Source organism: Centruroides sculpturatus, unplaced genomic scaffold, assembly GCF_000671375.1.
Source record: "Centruroides sculpturatus isolate CEXI.00-Female unplaced genomic scaffold, Cexi_2.0 scaffold1121, whole genome shotgun sequence".
In the NCBI taxonomy this organism is placed as follows: Eukaryota; Metazoa; Arthropoda; class Arachnida; order Scorpiones; family Buthidae; genus Centruroides; species Centruroides sculpturatus.
Window position 1 is genome coordinate 26,403 of NW_019385293.1, and position 21,322 is coordinate 47,724.

A 21,322-nucleotide genomic window follows, 5' to 3' on the forward strand; every position below is an offset into this window, starting at 1 on the left:
CTTCTCAAAACAACGACGATTCTGAAAACGTGGACCTTTCGCTGGCAACGATTTTTCCCATCCGACCACGTGACTAATCGTGCCAATGCATAAAAAAAAACAAATCACGTGATAATTATGGAATATCGTCACGCGACCAAACAGTTGTTAATCATGAGGTAATAAATACCCAACGTGACTAATTATTTATCACGAAATAATTAGAAATTGTGCTTACTGAAACAAGTAGTTAAATGTAAGAGAAATTGATATGTAATTTACAACTAACGTAATGAATGATATTATAATTAAGTAGTGTTTGTTTCGAAATTAATGAAACTCAATTAAAATTACACAGAATGTTGCTTTATTATATTAAAAAAAATTTGTGAAAAAATCACAATTAAATCTATATTTAAATAAATTTATATATTATATATAAAAGGAAACAATTCGATCAATTATGTAAGCCAATTTAAAAAAAATAAAATAAAAGTAATCACGTGCAGTGACGTCGAGAAGGAAGGAAGGAAGCTGGAGATTATCCTAGACATGGAGAAAATTTAAGACCTCGTAGTAGTTCCGGTCTCTATAAATTAATGTTATTTTTACTAAAAAGAAAATAAAATATTTAAGGTTGTTATTTCTTAATAAAGAAACATTCTCTACGCATTTCATTTGTTTAAAAAAAAAAAAGGAAGAAAAGAGCCCATACAAAGCTTTCGATGGTTCTGATAATGTAATGTGCAATAACAATGTCTTTAGTGTTAGGTCTCTACTAAAATATTTCAAGAAGAAAATTCGCAGAAAAACACATATCACTTCTTACTTTTATATCAACGAAAATGCCTTAGGAACAATGTAACGTTAACAAAAAACTTAATCTCTTTATCAAAATAATAGATTTTAATATCATTATTTTAATCTGTATCACTTAATAATATCTTTTAGCTTAAATTATTCCTGAGATAATAATATTTTTTAAAATTAAACTTTAAAATATGAAACCCCAATTGACGTTTAATATTTTAAAATGGAAAAAAAAGAGGGGGGGGGTTAAAAATTGTTACAACAAAACCATGTGACCCTGGATGACCGCTGCAGAAACAAAGATAAGCCAAAAAATAATCTTGAAATATCGTAACTACTTCAAAAAATTCCAGTTTATCTCTACCACGTGTCATTTAAAGATTAAAGAATAATTCGAATACTTCTACAGTAACAAAATATTTAAACTTGGATTGACTAAATGACAATTTACAGCTGAAACCACCAGAAAAAAAAAAAAGAACATTGGTCGATTAGCGAGATAACGTCCAATTTATGAGAATTACTTAAGCATCATACATACACTAAGCGCTTTATTTATTTTAAATGGTGAATTTTTAGTAACTTGATTACATTTTAAGAATTTATCGAATTAAATTCAACTTTCTATCAACATATTTTAAGTGTTAAAGCTTAAATAATACTTTTACGCCTTGAAAAAAAAATAATAAAAGAGCGTGTTTTATCCTAAAATTTGTGCGCCTTTCTGATTCAAATTTTAATGAAAATTTATGAGAAAATAATCTTATAAAAACATCTCAACAAATGATATTTTAATCATGTGATTAATAAGTTATTAGCAAGCTGATGAATTAATATATAAAAGTAAATTAATGATTTTGAATATTTATAAATATTTGCATCAACGCATTTTCGCATACAAATTAATCGATTATGTGAGAAATTCTATGCAAAATGTTTATTAAATCTTCAAAAATTTATAAAGATATAAAATGAATAAGCTGAATGTAATTAAGAATTGCTTTAGATAAGTATTGAGCTAAACGTTAAATATCTTCAGCATGCAAATTCTCATGAAAATTAATTTAATATGTCTTATTTAACATTAAAATATTCAAGTATATATATACATATTTCTTTTAATTTAAAGTTTCTTACATGATAATTTATTGATTTTTTACCTCTTAAATCGAAGATACACTTTCAAATGTTTTATATATAACCTAAGAAACATTATTTTTCAGTTTAAATAAGTTGCAGAAATATTTCAAAAATTTAAGATTTGCATGCAGATTTTTGATATTAGTTTAGAATACTTTTTTAAAAGTAAATAAAGAAATAAATAATTTAAAAGTTTTTCGTGTATTCTTCCTTAAATNCAGTGTTTGGGTGTTTATAAGAAATTTTAAAGCAGTAAAAAGAGAATATAATGATGATAAATATTGTTAAATTACGGTTGATGAATATTATCCAGATGCGGAAAAGCATCCTTTTGCTGATGACATATGGAAACTGTTTATCAGTAGATGGAGATTTCGATATTACTCTGAATAATTATTAAAAATTGATAAAAAAAAAAACATTAAATAATTTAAAACTTTTGCATGCTATCTCCCTTCAAAATAACTTAAAATTTGATTAAAATGCTTTGAAAATTGAAAGAACTTGCAAGGAGAAAATTACATTTTAAACGATTAAAAAAAAAATTGTTTAGAAAGTTAAATTAAGTTTAAACAATTGTCACGATGTAAGATTTATCTGTTTTAAAATTGCAAATATTATAAGAAGGTTTAGAATATAAAGATGATAAATATTGTTAAAGTAGTGTTGATGAATATTCGTCAGTTGCGGAACACGAAGAAAAGCATCCTTTTCCTGATGACATATAGAAACTATTTATCAGTGCATCATTTCTCTCAGGATGCATGTTGAGACTTTCAAAATATCTTCGGGCTATTTTTTAGTTGGATCAAAAGATGATGGAAGATGGAAATAAATATTGCAAGTGAGAAACACATGTTTCTCTTTAGATAAACATGAATTAGACATTTTTTTTTGTTTCACGCTTCATTAAATTTCGCATTTTACATTACATTTTTTTTCTTCTCTTTCTCTCTCTCTTTCTCTCTTTTTTAAATTCGGTCAATGGAAAATACGTTTCTTTTTGTTTCAGTAATTGCATCTTATTTTGTTTCAAATCGATTCATTTTTTTATTATAATTTTGCTGATTTTTTTTTCTTCGTAGTTTAAGAGTATAATATTATTTTAATTTAATAAGTAACGAGTAATTATTTTTTTTCTTGAATTTTTGAAAATTTTACCTAATGTTTTCTTGAATTTTCAAATGTTTTTACAGATTTATCACTTTGTAATGGAAATTTTAAGATGTTTATTGTATAATTTTGGAGTAAATTTGTAGTTTTTGTAAACAATTTATTCGTTTTAAATGCATTTTTTTATATGAAATTTCAGTTGAACGTTTTCAATTTTATAAACTTCACTTCTTTAGTAGTTTTAGAACATATTTTTTTATATATATAAAATCTGATAGAAACATAAATAACATTTTGAGTTTTTGACGTGTTATATTCAACCTTTCTATTTATGTTTTTAATTTAAAACAAACTTATTTCATTTTTCTTACGTATTGACAGATAGACGGACAATTCTCTACAAAGAATAATTTATGTAAAGTTAAAACAATTTACGATTTGAACAACAAAATATATGCAAAATTTAAACTAACATATCAAAATATTTAACAATCTTAAAATTAAAAAAATAAAAAATAAAAGTTTAAACAAACAAAACTACATTAAATTTTAAATATGTAAAACAAAATATATCATTTTTTTAATTTATTTAATTTTTAAAACAGATATTTAAATGATTTTACATGCACGACACTTAATACTACATTTAAGATATTGAAAATAATTAAATCTTAACAATTCTCAGTAAAACGAAGGTGCATCTATCTATAAAGAGTTTGGTAAACCATAAAAGTTTTTATTGATTTAACAGACTTTAAGAAAGGAAGAGAGAGAGAGAAAAAAAAGTCTTTATTCGTAGATACGGGAAGCAAATCCCGATAGAGGAATGGGAAAACAATCTTTTAGAAAATAAAACAAATCTGTTGTTATTTATCGGATCGGACCGATATCTGACTGATAGCAGGCCAAGCAAGAAAAACCAAAGAATGTCCAGTTTCTAGTCGGAAGAACGAATACCGCATACCGAAAGAAATCAAATTTTCTCCACTCTAGTCTCCAAATCCGAAAGAATCAGTTCTCAGAGAAAAAGATTTAAATATATCCAGCTACTGTCAAATCGATTAGGTTCTTTTCCACTAGCACCTCAAATTTCATTTCCTAGCAAATCGCCTTGTTTTGTGCCTGATCTCCGATATATTTACTGCACTCTCTGTCCCCGATCGTAGCGCCTTTTGGGTGAAGTGGAAGCTTCACTAACTACGACATGACAATTTAAATCCGGAAAACGTTACTCCCCGTGCTCCTCTTCTTCCCCATTTCTCAAAATTGACTTAAGTAAACATCTTAATTGCTGAATTCCTTTTAAATTTTCAAATTATTTTAACAATATAATTTGATATAATTTTCCCATTTCGTAATATTTAAATTTCTCTCTCTTATTAACGATGATAAATTGAGTTTATTAAGTAAAATTCGTGTTTATCTTCCTACTCGTGCTTTAATGCGGTGAGAAATTTTCTATCAATTTAACTAATTCTAAAACGTGCGTAAGAGCGTGTTAGTTACGGATCCTTAAACAGATTTTAACAAGTGGAAACATAATATATCTACATAAATCTTGATTCAAGTGAACAAAACGCATTCTCTCATAAACTATTAAATTATCTGTTTCTATATTCATTTTAATTAAAAAGAATGATACAAGTTTTTCTGATATTCAAGAACCTAATTACAACAACTTTTATACTCAAGCGAGTCTCTTTATACTCAAGTTTTAACTAATTTAAGAAGTTTAAGAACAAAATATACATTATTTTTTACAAATTTTCTTATAACTAAGAGATTTATAATTGAGTTTCTGCGTAAATTTTATATATATTTTAATATATTTTGCTCTCTCTCCTTGTATTAAGTGAAATGTTATGAATTGACCTGAATATAATTTGGTTATGAATTAAAGTAATTCCTTAAGAATATGTTGCCCTAAAGTCGTTTTAAAGGATCAGATTTATTCCAGATTTATAAATAAAAACCTTTAATACATGTTTAGAAGGAAAAGAGGTAAAGAGTAAAAAAAAAACAAACCATTCATCCCTTCTCCGCATCTAAATCCATTTCTCTTATATAAAATGCAGAATTTTATTAATAAAGAATAAGTAAAGTGCACATCTGCTTTTCTAAACGATACAAAAATTCAATTTTTAGTAGTAAAGGATCGAAATCATGTGAATATGTAATTCAACGCCATAAAAATTGGTAAAATTCTCCTAATGTGATCGAATCAAGCTTCACTTCCAGCAATTTCGTTACGCGTGTAAAAGCCTTTAGATTTGAATTTGGCTAATCTTCTACACAAATTTATATACTCTTTAACACTATAACCAACAGTTTTATTCTCTCGTGATGGGATTTTCCTATCTGCACTTCTTTAATCCCTTTATTTTTAAAGAATAAAACTTCATAAAGGGGGAAAGAAAATCTACAAAATGCGAACAGTTTTTTTTATTCAAGGAGTAACGAAGTTAAGTAAAAGCCTTTCAATCTCAATATCAATAACAAAATTTCTATTGATAAAAAAAACCAATCAGAAACTTTTAATGAATAGAAAAAAATGTGAAGTTAAAAATCAATGAATAATTTAATCTTAAACAATCTGAAAAATGCATTTTATTACAAAATTTCTAAACATTCCTTATATATTATTTCCTTTTCTTTCTATACAAATTGTTTCTTTTTTTTTCTTTTGAAGGAATTTTATCTTTAATATTAATGCATATAATGTCTCATTTTGCCTTTTTACCTTGGTGATTTCGTGTGTATTACCTGCTGACCTACATTGATCTCGACCTTTTCTTCCCTTTTAATCCTGGAAATATCAACCTGGAATGACTGACCATAAACATCCTGTCAAAAGGTGTGGCCATTACCCACTCAGTTAGTTTTTCACTTCCTTTTCGATGACCATAGTCAAAGGCTTATTGCTTCTCCTGTCTTTTCATCTCTCTGGAATCAGAAATGCACTCTGGGGCTAAGAAAAACGTGTCTTTGGTTTTGACAGAATGCCATCTGGGGAGTAAAGTTGTTTCGAATGTTTTTGCTACTTTTAGAATGTAATGGTTTTCTTATAGAAAAGGCATCTTTTATAATTGATCTATTTTTATTCCTCTTTTTTCCAGTCCTCTTTCATCCTAGGAGAATTTTAAGGAAAATCGATAATCTCTCTGCAAATGATAATTAAGGTGTGAGACATCTCTTAAACAACGAATATGTACAAATGCATTTTTGAATATATTATCATATTTTTTAACTTCTGTGCAGGAGCAATATTTAGTTTAGAATCCTTTCTCCTTCATATTTTTATCATGTAATAAATAATACAAAAGTTTAAATTTAAAAGAAAAGAAATGACAAAAAATATACAAGAAAACAAATTATTTTTTAAGATTCAGATTAAAAAAAATGTTCTTTCTATAAAAATAAATTCACGATTATGTGATAGATGAACGAAAGCAAAAAGCATAACGAACTATAACAATTATCGATTTTTCTAATTAATTATTTAAAGATATTTATTTTGTCATTTAAATAACTTTCTAAATGTCATTTCCTCATACGTTGACTAAAGTCCAAAAACTGAAGCTTGAAGGAGCAATTATAGCCCAAGGATTTATCCAAAATTAATTAGATTAATTCCCTTTCGAAACTTTCACTTTACCTTCGTAAATCGTCGAAAATTTCAGATTAAATAAAACTGTTTAATTATATAATTAAAGAGAAATATATATATATTTATTACTTAAATTAATTTACAGTTTTCTCATTCTACTCCAATAAAAATTTCTAAAAATAATTATTTCTCCTTCCTACTCAACAATATTGATTTTTAGTTTTGTAAATTAGATAAAAACTAAACAAATATAAAAGCCTTTTAAAATTGAAAAAAGTAAAGTATTTATTATGCAAATATTCCTTTTTAAAGCAGGTTTATACCTTCATCACGAGTTTCGACCTTAAAATATACCTTGATCGATTAAAATTGATCGATTCTGTAAGAAAAGGAGGATTTACAAAAAGTTAAAAAATCAAACTCTCTTCGAAAGCGAATGAAAACATTTAATTAAACCTATTTATTTTAAAACCATAGATTGAAAGATTTAAAATAAAAATGAATTTTGTAAATATAATAAATTTCTTTTAATCCATTTTACGTAGACATCAAGAAAGAGAATTTTTTTTTATCAACGTAAATCACTCAATTTAGTTAAATACGTCATCATTTTTATATAATAAAGTCAGAATAATAAATAGTTATCATTAATTTTATTCCTAAAGAAGCATTTTTACGCAATAAAACTGAATTTTAATAACTCCATCCTGAAAACCTTCCTTTCCTGTATAGATATCGCGCTCAGAGGGAAAGCCGAACTCTCCTTTCAAACCAAACATTAAATATTCCAATGAGAAAATAACCATCTGGTTTCGAAGTTATTATTTTATTTATAACTAGTCGATTCTAAGTGAATTCTTTATAAACATCAAAATAATACCGAAAAAAAAGGGGAAAAAAATATTAGTCAGGATACAAGTTTCTTTGCTTTGATCGAGTCTACACGCAGGGGCAGATAATTAGCATAAACGTTTTCGTGACTTATTCGGGATTATACAAGCAGAATTAGTATCGAAAAACACAATTCGCATAACATCACATCGAACACCTCTCGAGACTCGGAATTGGAAAAGGGATGACGTGCTACACGCGACAAAGCTACTGTCGCCTCTTATTGTCGTAGTCACGTCAGAGACACGAACAGCTGTATAAAGTGACGTTCTCTGTACAACTGCGAAGAGGTTGAATCTTTCATTAGATGACTATGCGAAGGACGTGAGCGCTTAATACTTGCATTTCGCCTCTCCGAACTTACAACGTAGAGATGATCACGTGGGGGCAACTACTCACATCATATACAAGCAACCAGAAAGCATTTTTCCGCGAACCGATCTTAAATTATCTTTGACTTTATACGCAAGTGTTCTTAATTTGAGTGAAGTATTAAAAACTTTTAAGCATTTCGATTTTTCTTACTTTTTAATTCTATTTACATGCGAAATAGCTTATAATATTTTAACTTGTCAGATTATCATATAACATTATCTAAATATTTTCGCTTATTTAATCGCAATTTTTATGGTTATAAAATAACTTTAAAAGTAAATTTTAAGAGTCTTTTAATATTTTATAAATATATCTAAATATTAAATAAATAATTAACCTAAAATAAATTTGACACCGCAGTATTTAAAGAAATTTATAAACTAGTACAAAAAAAATCTAATATATTTTAAATATATCATTTTAGTAGAAATTATAAAACGTGATTTACAATTTTACAAATGATTTATTCGTGATTCGCTTAACTTGCATAAACTTCATCTTCAAAAATACAATAAAAATCTCATTTCGACAAGAGATAACATCCGATTAAGCACAGTATATCCCAAGCGATATCTCTTCACTTATACCTTTCCAGATCAAGTTCACGACTTGTCAACGTCCTCTATACTCATTCCGCTTCGAAAGATAACAACTTACTTAACACGGAGAGCGTATAAAGTGGAGAATAGAAGCATCGCATCCCTAAGGGTGCACAGAAGCCGAGATTTGCCATCAAATCTTGCTGCTTGTTAAAGACTAGATTTCTAGGAATATTTCCAGCAATAAATTTCCGCTTTAAAGTCATGCCGTCTCCACAAAGTGTAATTTTAATGTCTTCCTCATAAGAAGCAAAAGTGCCTGGATGAATGCCAGGCGAAACACCACCTGTGTCAAGCTACGTTACAACGTCAGATGTGTAATGAAAGCCAGAACTAGTTAGATGAAGCAACGTAGACAGTGGCCAGCTCACTGGCGATAAACATCCCATTTTCTACCTGAACAATACCGAAAATCTGGTGAGATATTGAACGACGGAAACAATGCAACCGTCCTTGTATCGGTGAAATAGTTACCTTCTCCTTCTCCTCCCTCGTGTAAACATTTTATCTTCACAGGAAGAAAATACTTTCGGAAATTTAACGTTTCGAGTTCTGTTTAAAGTTTGGATGACTTCAAAGAAGTAAAATATCTTTTAACATTTCCAGAAAACTCCAATTGTTCTAAATACCAATTCAGAAACTAAAGACTCTTTAGCTTTCTTCCACCCCTTTTTTTTAAATTAATAAAAAGCAAACAGCTCTGTTCTAAATATAAAATCATATATGTATATATAAATCCTCTATTTCATCTTAAACATCCGAGAAATTTTCTTTTAAATTCGGGAAAATAAAACTTTAAAATTAAAATATAATAATAATAATTTTTGATTTCATTTAATAAGTAAGCTTAAAATCCATTACTGTAGATAATATAATAAATCGAAAATAAATGTATTTTAAATAAACCATTCGTTGATGTATGGACTCGCAATACTTGAAGAAAAAATTCCGAGTTAGCAAATCATTTAATGAAATCGCTTTTGGTAAAGTAAATATTAATATTTTTTTATTGAAATATTTTTTTAAAAACTAAAATTTACTACTTTTAAAACATTAAGAGAGAGAGAGAAGAGAGAAAAAGAAGGATACGTAGTGCAGCAATTAAGTAATTTCAATAAAAGTCTATAAAATGAACAAACATAAAATTTAACTAAGTTTAATAAATAATAAATTATTAAATAATTTCTACGTATTAAAAATTAAACGATTTTAACATGTTTATTAAAGTAAAACATATAAATAATTTATACGCATCTTTTATAATTGACAAATCACAAACTTTGTTAATTCCCCATCGTCACAAGAATTGAAAATTACTTTCTAACTACTTTAAGTGCTTAACTGATGTAATTAAGATGATCGGGTTCTTATATTACTTCGAAATTTCTTAATATTAAATATTAATATTATCCTGTATAATTACTTTTCTTAAGTGGGCAAAATTCAAAATTTATGTATTGTGTCGCTTCTACTCTTCTTTTACTTTTTCTTTTGGACCGTATCTAAAATTTTAACTCTTGCTTCAGTAATTCTTAATGGAAAGAATGAAATTAAATATATTCTGTGTTATTGTTTTCTATATAATTCGTCAAGCATTTAATTTTTGATTATTAATTTAGTCTTTTTCCTCTTAATTAATCATTATAATTTTTTTTTTGTGAAAGATAAGAATTTTCTAAAAAGGTTTAATCTATATAAAGGAATTTAACTGGTAAATCTAATAAAAAAACCAATTAATTAAAGATAATTTTTCTGCTTCCTCCTTATACAATTATAAAGATTTATATCTTTTTATTGCGCTCTATAAAGAGTAAAACCTAATTATAAATTTTAATCTAATGGAATTTACATTTAATATGGCTTCGTATACTATATGTAATGTATAGTAGATTGTACACGAAGACCATATTAAATTAAATTCTATACGTACTGTAAGCTGTATGTTTTAAATGTACTAATGTACTAGAGCATATTATATAAAGTATAAGTCTTCTTCTACAGTTTAATTCTTTCCATGCATACAGGAGCAGGAGACATTCTGATTTGGCTATATTGTTTTATATAAAGTATAAATATATATATTATAAACTTAATCTTGGACTAAGATATGAAATATTTCTGTATGGGGCTATTCTATGCACATTTTAGCAACAAATAAAATAATTTCTAATTAGTAAATAAAATTTTAATTTATTTCAAATTATATTTTCTATTGATGAATTATAATAATTTTTAAATTAATTATTATTTTAACTGATTTGATATATAGCCGTAGAGAAACATTTAAATAAAAGCAGAAAATGTTTGCGAAACTTGCAATTAATTTTATGACAATTCGAGAATATAAGTCTCTTATTATCATTTTTAATGAACGAAATGCCTCTAGAATTGACTTTAAAACGTTTAATACTTTTAACACGATATTGAGTGCTCTTTTTTTTTCTTAAGAAAGATCAAATATATTGTAGAAAAGCAATCAGATCTATTGCGAAGAAGAAGTAAAAGCTCATTGCTTATAATCGAGTTGTGTTCGTTATCTAATTCAGATAGGAACTATCTTTTATCTGAATAACCTTTTATTACTATTGTCGACAGATATTAATGGCTGAAGTTGCTGATTGTGTCATTACAAATGTCCCACCTCATATTTTATTCAATCAAAGCAAACGTATGAAAGAGAAAAGACAAACCATTTAGGAACCGTGCTCATTTACCTCTCTCGAACCCATTAACCTTGCAAAGAGATTAGTAAAGGCATCAGTCACGGGTCCATCAATAATCAACCCCGTTTAGTATATTTGTAAGAGATGAATGTTTAAAATTAAGCTCAAAATATTGACTCTAGAGTGCTTCCGAATAAAATTTTTAAGCGTTTTATAAAGATAGAAAAGATCAAATGAAGATGAAAGATCTTAGGAAGTGGAGAAGAGTTCGCAGACTTTATTTTCTCTTTTGAAAATTGATTGGTTAATTTTTAACCCGGTAGAAGTTCTCTAATCTAGACTAACAGCCTGATAGTGAAGTGAGAAATGACTCTAGTTGTAGATAACGCTCAATCTCTATAGGAACCATACCGCTGCACCATACGTGCATCATCCTCCTTTTTACCTTAATTAAATATCGTACCCTTCTTTTTTAAACTCCATTTTACCTTTCAAAAAAAACTGAATTAAAATTGACACGTGTCTTGTTTAACGAGAAAAAAAAAATAAAAACGAATTTTTCAATTGAATAAAAAGATATCGTAGTAATAGTAGTACAGTACCTATCGAAATACGAGAAATTTTATTAAATTGCTTCTTAAAACGTACAATAATTTTCTATGCACATTCTAAAATTGAAAGGAATTCCGGTTCATTGATTTAAAGCTCTTTTTCAATCGGTAGAAGATATGATAAAAAAAAAAAAAAAAAAAAAACTTTAAAAATTCCTGGTCCTACCAGACTTTTAAACAGTTGCGGAAATTTTGAATGTAGAACGACTGTCGCTTTATCCTTCGGAACACAATAGATAGATAGATAGAAAGAGGCAACAATCACATTCTCTTTCCTTTTCCTCGAGCCTTCACTTGTCAATATTCTCCGTCAGCACAATGTCAGTAATTCCTTATAATCTCCTCAGCAACTCGAAAGTTTCTGCTCCTTTCCAATCTTAACAACTCTTGTTTTGACATTCAAATACTTTCCGAATTACTTTTCGATCCCGCGTCTTTTCTACAATTAAAATTTCCCTTTTATCTTTGAAAAAAAGAAAAAAAAATTTTTTTTTAATTCAAGCCACAAAGTGTTCCCCTAAGAATTTCGATTTTTGGAAACAGAATCTTTACCTTCCCTTTTCAATTTTAATAAGTAAAATATATATATAAATTTATTTATTTTTGGGTAGATATTTTACAAAAATCTAGATATTTCTCTCTGTCTTTTTATAAGTTTTCCAATATAAAGATCTCTGGAAGGAGCAAGTTACGAATGCATAAGTGAAAAGAAATTATTCATATTGAACAATCCCTTCACTTCAACACAAATTCGATAGCCAAATATCTGAATAATTGATAAAATTTAGATCTCATATGTGTTTTTGATATTAAATATTTGTATTTATGTTTTTCTCTTTTTTTTTTGATTATTTCGTTGCACTTAATTTTAAGAGTAGGAATTCGAAATAACAGAGAAAACATAAGATGCTATTGTATGAATTATAAATCATCTTTCTGCCACCAGAGGTCAGCTAGTTGGTAAGAGGATAATTAAATTTCCACCACCAGAGGCGCTAAGGTACTAGCAGTTTTTAATAAAGTGAAGCGGGAGGAGGTAAATTATGCAGGAATGGCTAAAGGTGCAGATGTAATGCGAATTGAGCGAAGAGATTGGAAATTAAAAATAAGGAAAATTAAATTGATCAGAAAGTCAAAACTTCTCGCTCTAAATTGGAATATGAGCAAGAGATGTGATGCTTATGCAGTTTTTCCCCTCTTATTTTCGCATGTGTGACAGTAAAAATATGATTTAATTTTAAATTAATGAAGATAGTTTGGATGAGTTCCTAAACTATAATCTATACTCTAATTTTCTTCCAGTTGCAGTGTTCTAATCACTATAAATGCTATCTACTTCACTAGAATTTATCCTCATTATCATATTTTCTTAACTTAAATAATATTAATTTTGCGCCAAAAAAAAACTTTTATATTCTTATTCGCGAATTTTATTTATTAAATTTAAACTTTAAAAAATTCTAAAATAAAATTAAAGCTTTTAAAGTATATAATAGATAATTAGAATAATTTATTAAATTATTCTTTATCTGATTCAGAAGGAATCATTATATTCCAATTATTCGCTAATTCGTAATAAATATTTATCTCATCCTAATCTAAATGCAAGCAAAAGTTCGTGTAGTTAATATAAACACTAATTATCTTGGATCTAACAATCAATTGGATACAAATAACCAAATTTCAAATGAAATTATATATAATATAGATAAAATTTCTTAAGATAGATAAATGTATTTAAGTTATATTGCCATTAAGTCGATATAATTGAAATTATTAAGAGAATGTCTCACCAGAGAAACTTTCAGAATTGAGGAAAAAAAAAAGAAATTCTTTCCAGTCAAAATTCGTAAAATATTGAGTGAAACGGATTTTTCAAGGGGGTCAAAGGTAGGACAGTCTACAATCTATAGTATAAAAAAGAAGAGCAGATAGAAGTAAGGTTATTAAAGTAATTCGCTAGACTAGCCAAGTCTCGATTCTCTGTTATAAATTACACTATAGCACTATAGAAGGATGAGGATTGACAGCAGTTCCCTCACCTGCTATAGTTGCTATGGTAACAAGGGTGGGCCAGTTCACTCAATGCAAAAGGGTGTGTACATGTAGAATAGTTTGGGTGCGGTAGATAGAAGTAATAACTCCTACATAAGACGAAACTCGTTTCACCTCCAAACCGGGCAATTAGTTTATTTTTAATTAATTTAATGCCGTATTAGTGAAAAACATGTAAGAACTTTAAGTGGTTTTAATAATTTATCATCTTCTTTGCGCCAGAGAAAACTCCAAGTTAGAATTTTTTAATTACCTTCGTATTTTTTTTTTTCCTCCATACTAAATCTAATTTGCTATAATTGAAAATATATGGTACATAGATGTTTAGTTACATATATATAACATACACATATGCATATATAAAAGAGAAGGATGTCTACATTTGGATTAAGTAGAATTAATAATTATCCTGTAACAATTCGTAATTTAATTAAAAATCAATTAAAGCGATCTTGTGATTTACACGCAGTATGTAGACAATTTATCTCTTGTTAATATTAATAATGTAATGTGGTTTCTACTTATTAATTTTTAACTAAAGTTGATAAGTTAATTTAAAGATTGTTAAAGATTTAAATAGAATTTATTTTCTCACTTATATACAATTATTCTTTAAAGTTTCGTTCGAAACTTTTTATTTTTTTAAATACAATTCATTTGTAAAATTTGTCTAGTTTTGAAGATAAAAATGATGTTTTCTTACTAAAAAGAGTTTCTAAAGTTACCTATTTATCTTTCAGAAATTTCATAATGACAATAAATATCGCAAAAAGAAATAATTCGCATCAAATTTTATGAAATTAAATTAGTTTATTCGCTCCTGATGCGATTATATAGGAGCATAAAGACGTTTTTAGATAGACTCTTCTATGACACAGAAGTATAGAGCCACAGTTTAACTTTAATATAAATTAAAGATTTATATTGAAGACTTAAGTATAAATTATAAGAATTCTCTTTTTGCTTACGTTTAAAAGGATAAAAACTAAATTTTGTCGTTGAAATTTCCGATTTAACTGGTTCCCAAATCATCATATAATCAATTTTAATTTCGCTAAGTTCTAAATCAATGTATCAATAAGTTTAAATTACATCGAAATTATCGCTTTACATTTAAATGATTTTAATAATTGATTAAACATTACATAACCATCTTTCAAGTAGTTACAGAAAACTTAATATTTTTACTGAAATAATAAGAATAATGATAATAATAAAGATTTTAATCGTGACGAAGAAAGAGAAAGAAGATTCGAAGGAGAAAAATATTTTATATGGAAATGACATTGAAAGGTTTTTTTTTTTTAAAAAAAAAGGGTTTTGTTTAACTGAAAACTGCTTGTTTTAACCGATAACATCGAACTGAACGGCAGTAACAAGTCTATTTGTTGAACCACACCTTCCGGGTTCAATCCTCCTTCGGATGATGATAGCATCAAACTGGCCTCGAGCCATTTCATTTCCTAGTATTTCGACAGTAGATTTCATGCACATCGGTAAGGTTAGACAGATACACTTCTTTTTATCGATTATCAATAGCAGTAAGACTAATAAATGGATTCTCGTTTGCATAGGAGAGATTCCATCTGGTAAAAGGAACTAAACTAAACATCAATTAATTCTAATCCCATTATTTAAATGAAATACCTTTAATGAAGTTCATTATAAGACTTTTAGAAATACCAATAATCGCATTATTTTTCGGATTGAGATAAATCCTCTACTTCTTAAAAGTTGGGTTATGTGTCCAGCGTTATTGGTTTAATGAGTATTTAATGGGTTTCCTGATGGAAAGGTTAAGTTTTCAGGAATTTGGAAAGGGATTGGCACCTTCTGCGATGATGCGAGCTTGGTTATAACTAATGAAAAGAGACCAATTTACAGAAGATTGGAATGATTCCAAAGGAATATTGATATTGGCGATGCACAGAAAATATTTGCATCGATCTTAAAAGATAAATTCACAGTTTTAATTTTTAAGAATAATCTTTCTGAAAAAACTATATAAATCTATTTAATACATTTTTATAATAAATATTAATATTGATTAGATTTTTATAAAAGAAAATTTAAATCTTAAAGTAAAATTCTTCAGTATTCATCTATATATTATACGCGTATTACAAATACATAATATTTTCGTTAAGATTATGTTTAAGATTATGGTTTCAAATATATATTTACATTATATACATCTTCAATAATGTAATTTAAAGAAAAAAAATTTAATTTATAAATGAAATCAAAGAAAAAAAAACAGACAAAATACTGAAAGAAAAGTTATTTTGAATTTGAGAAATCTATGAATGAAAATAAGAATTTAAAAAAGAGAAAAAAAAAGCTGAATTGAATTTCAGCTTGGTTTAAAGGAAAGTGAATTTTATAATGATCTTCGAGATATTATATCTTCACTTGAAATGTTAAAAATCAAATAGATATAACGAGATATTTATGTATTGAGGATTCAATGCAACTTTTCAGAATTTGAGAAGTTGTACTGAAAATCTTAAATTAAAAAAAAAAAGTATGTCCTATCAATTCCAAATGATTGCCTTTCTAGAAAAAGTTTTATTAAGTATTCGCTCAATTGGATTGGTAGACAGTCAAATTTAATAGAGAGTGAAATTATACTTTTTTTATTTTGAATTTAACATCAACTGTCGTATTGATGCCTGCACCTGAAGCATCTTCATAAATCATCATCCGTCATAAATTCATTTAAAATGTTATTCCTAAATAATGAGTTATAAAAGACTAATATGAATGTAAAATCGATAACCACTTAGAAATTAAGAAATGTCTAATATTTGTAATAAACATTTTTATTGGTGTTTCTTTCATATATGGTTATACCGTAATAACAATGTAATACTTTGACAATAAAATGTATCGGTATCGGTATCAGTAATGGGTATACAATGACTTTACTAATCAAAAATAGATTGTATCTGATTTTAATCAGTTGTACAAAAGGAGGAAAGATATTCTTTGTTTGACCGTTTGTTCATTTTTAAGAAAAACTTTTCTTCTGATGAAATCGTCTCTTTAACTTGATGTTTTTCCATTTCGTAATAGCAAAAAGATCATTAGAACAGAACCGTCAACGACACCAGATGGTGACAAGTAAGAAGTGGTTCTAGTCCTTCCTTTTGCCACTTACTGTTTAATAGAAGGTTTAAGATGTCATCCAAATACCAAAAGCATCAAATCGCCACTCATTTTTTACGCGTTTAGTTTTTCTTACATCGATAAAGAACAATTTTAAAATGGACTCTGGGGTTTCCCAGTTTCGATACGACAGAGTTTTCGGACGTTTTCGTGCAAATCGAAGACGTTTACAGTGATTTGAAATTGATAAAGTATTATTTTCGTTCAAAAATATATCTAAGTATTATAGAAATTGAATGAAATAGTGCTTATGGAAAAGAAGATAAATTTAACTGGAAAAAAAAGAATCCCATAATAAAGAGGGCTTTATGAATGAACGACAAAAAAATCCGGTAGAGTTTCATGATATAGAATAAGAAGACGATATAAAGGAAAGAACTGAAACTAAGATGTTGAAGAAAAGGAAGATAAGGTGTTCAAGAGGAAAAAAAATATTGAAAGAAACTTATCAAAAACAACGGGTAGAAAAACATCCAAAAGGCGAAATGTTGTAGCAGTTATATCAAGAAACAATATTTAGCGCTTGTGTATAATTAATTAAGTTAAATAAATCGTAAGAATGTGTATGAAAGTTTGTGTGTGTAAATGCTATATCTGTATAAAAACTGAAATTTGAATAAAATTCGTATAGTTGTGCAAAAAGCATTTTTATTTCTAGTTTTATCCCCATCCAACAAGTCTTACTGAACAATTGTCGATCTCCCTGCTGCAATAGATGAAGATAATAACTTCCAGATACAGATTGTCGTTTCCTATTAAAGACGATAGATTCGGTAAATCTCTATAATTCCATTCAGTCAAGCAGAAATTCTTTTCTGATCTTTTACCATACCATGACGTCACCGTTTTACTATCTTCCAATTGGTCATTCGTCATAGGAAATAAAGCGGCCTCCACCTTAGCCCAGGTAGTCGATAGAATCCGCTTGGGAATTTTAGCATGTGGACGTCAAGAAGTTCAAATGATTGATCCAGAGAAATGGAACATGCTATTCTGCTTGAACGAATCTTGAAAATGTAATTTCATTGCGGATTTGAATTTTTACCATTATTTATTTATGGTCAATGCAACTTTCGACCTCCTTTGTCTTTCAATTTTTGAACTTTTTATTGTTTTCTTCATAAGGATCTTTTTACCTTCTTAGCTTAAACTTTTCTCTCAACTTTCTGTTTTTCTTATTTATTTATTTATTACATTTTCTGCGAGACTATCACAAATTCTAACATTTCAGCCTTTTCTTTATAAACGATAATGTCTGACTTGCATAAAAATAAAAATATTTAGAAAAATAAGTTCTATCTGAACTTTCTGTTCCTATTTTCAATATTTTTTGATTTTAAATTTAAGTAATCTCTTCGTTTCCCTTCCCTCTCATCTTCTCTTTCTTATCTTAAATTTTTAGCTTTTCTCAAGGCCCATTACCTTTTCCAATTCCTCTTCCTACCTTTCCATTCATCTAAATTTCTTTTTATATTTCTATCCCATTCAGATAAGATCATCAAGAATCCCAAAAACTAATTTGGCCCTTCTCTAATCTAACAATTTGCCAAAATGAACGGATTTCCTAATTGGAGTTGAACCACTCTTCTTCCTTAAATGTTATTTTTAAAAATCATTAACATTGGAAGTATTAAAGTTAACAACAATTTACGACTTTCCGCTTAATAATTTGTTGCTAAACCGAATATTTTAAAAGAAATTTTTTTTATTTTTATTTTTTTCTTTATTTTAAGCACCTGTCGCATTCACAAAAGAATTAAGCTAAAGTAAATTGGTGAAACATTGGGAAATGAAAGACCTTGATTATCTTTTTCTCCATACTTAGAATTTGTTAACGCACAATATCGCCTTTTTCGTGTTTAATGTAATTTTTAAAGCAAATAAATTTGTTAATGCAAATACTAATCTTCATCTCTTCAGAAAAAAAAAGAGAGAAAAAGCGTAGAGATGCATCAACCTCTCTTTATATGCAAATTTCAGTTCACCTTCCACATGTTCATGCTGAAAAAGTCTTTTAATGTACACTCCATTTCATACGTTTTAAATTTATCATAACAAACTACTACTGAATATACATCGATCATATTCAAACCTTAAAGCTTTTAATATCTCTATATTTAAATTTGACAAAGTAAATCATGCATGTTAGAGTTCGACTAAGGAGAAACGTGCTTTTATAGTATACATTCTGTAGGCCTATAACAATAAAAAAATAAATAAATATGATTTAGTTTTTACCTGTCCCATAATAGCAGAGATATTTTTTAAAGATATATCCGTTACATTGTTAACTTTCCCAATATAAAGTAAGTAAAACATGTTTATATGGTAGAATTTGATAACCCGAGGCTAATAATATATTTTTTTCATACATTGGCTGTAATTCTAAGAGCTTATCTCTTATAAAAATGACATTAAATAAAGCTAAATTTACTAGAAATGGGTAAGTTTATTCTAAAGTAATTAAGCACAAATCCAAAATTTCTTTTATTACACACACATACACACACTAATGAAACTCTCCATTCTTATAAAATTCAGCTTTAAAATTTTTTCTTGACAATTTTTTAATGGAGAACCGTCTGAAAGAAGGATTTATTTTAGCAGAAAAGAGTATCTCTAACAAAAGCTGATTGAAACAATGCAGCCTTTCGATCTTTCCCGGCGATTTGATATGTCAAGTCAAGCTTATTTAGTCTCAGCCAAAGAAGTGCAACAAATAAAGGATGAGCCATTCTGCGTATCTTATCTGATTAAAATAAGAAAAGTTTTTCGGGTGAGGAACACTGGAATTGGTCATCGATGCGAATCAATGACAACGTCAATATAATCGCGTCTTCAGAGAAACTGGATTAGACATGATAATAGGATCACAAGCTGGATTAAGTCACGGTAATTAGACCTAATTGTAGTGTAGTCAGCATCAATCGGCTCTGTGACTTCCTGCAGTTAACGAACGACTCCTACACTTTTACTTTGAATCGTCTCAAGATAGTGTGCCTTTTCGCTCTTCGTTTCAATAACGTGTCATAAGCGCAAAAATACTAAAATAACATCTAATTACCGTCTAGGTTTACTTAATGAGTGTGTAGCACTTAGATAAAGAGATGTCGTCAAATAATTGTACGTTGCGGCCGAGTGATGAAAAATATTTCATAAACATGAAAAATGGTAGAGATAATTAATCGGTAAGTATTGCCACTCGACGTTACTTCATAAACAATGCTTGTAAATTACTTTATTGTGACTTAAGTTTGATTTTTTAAAATTCCCTAATAATTCGATACTGTGTCTCAAATGATACGCGATTATATAGTTGCATGAGAAATATCAATTTTTTCACGAAAACTGGACAAGTGGTGTAGATTTAACTCACCTTCGATGAACAGTTGTAAAAACATAAGCAAAGTAATCATACTTGGACCCTTAGTCCGTACCAAAGCGTGCGTCATCACCACACAATCACCACTGACTTCACTTCTACACTGATCAAGGCGTCCGGACCATGTGGGACACCAACACCACCTGGTGGTCGAACTCGGCGTCACGCTACCTTCTCCTCACTACGCAAGCGCATTGGCCACCCGATATCCAAGGTAAAATGATAATGAAGTTCGAAAAAGAATCGTCACTTCCGACGACATTCTCTTTCAAAGTCATCGCATAATGCTTTGAACTCGGTAGTTGAAAGAAACAAATACGCTAACCTTTTTCGATGTGCTTTTTCTTAATTGGCCATTTCTGCCGCTACGCTACTTACCCTTCCACACACCCAAAGGTCTCTTTTTCTTTTAGATAATGCAAACGAGAATGAGAGAGAGAGAGAGAGGAAAAGAAAAAAATACACACAACTGAGACATAGAAAAAACAAAACTACCTAAACACATATGTATATAAACGAAAAGAAGTATTACACTTTATAAAAGCAAATATTAGAGTTTTACTCAACTCGTGCCCCTTCTCCTCTACAATTTTGTAGAAGTAAACATTATCAGTGCCGCCCGAAGACACAAATCATTAGAATCCTGTTAATATAAAACTAGCCCGAAGGAAAACAAACAACCCAAAGTATGTTGATGTAATGTATATCAGGCATGAATATGTGTATACAAATCTTTCAATACCTCCGCCCACTGATTAAAGAATCTTGATAAAATCGTAGAAAAAAAAAAAAAAAGAAAAGAGTAAAAAATTCCAAAAATCAAAAGACGTCTTCCATTTTTATAATGATGACGTGACGTACTTTGACGTGTCATCACGATGGAGAACGTGAAAGTTGCGTGAAGTTAGATAGTGCCGACTCCTCCCACT

General features: G+C 28.2%; 1 protein-coding gene across 1 annotated transcript in view; it reads right to left on the bottom strand.

Annotated features, from left to right (window-relative positions):
* Window positions 1–20,475, bottom strand: part of LOC111637270 — a 44,975-nt gene extending 24,500 nt beyond the window's left edge. Inside the window, exon 1 of the mRNA XM_023382728.1 lies at window positions 20,388–20,475. Within this exon, the coding sequence (XP_023238496.1) occupies window positions 20,388–20,463 (76 nt within the window). The 5' untranslated portion in view covers window positions 20,464–20,475. The remainder of the gene's footprint in view (window positions 1–20,387) is intronic.
* Between the last annotated feature and the right edge of the window lie 847 nt (window positions 20,476–21,322).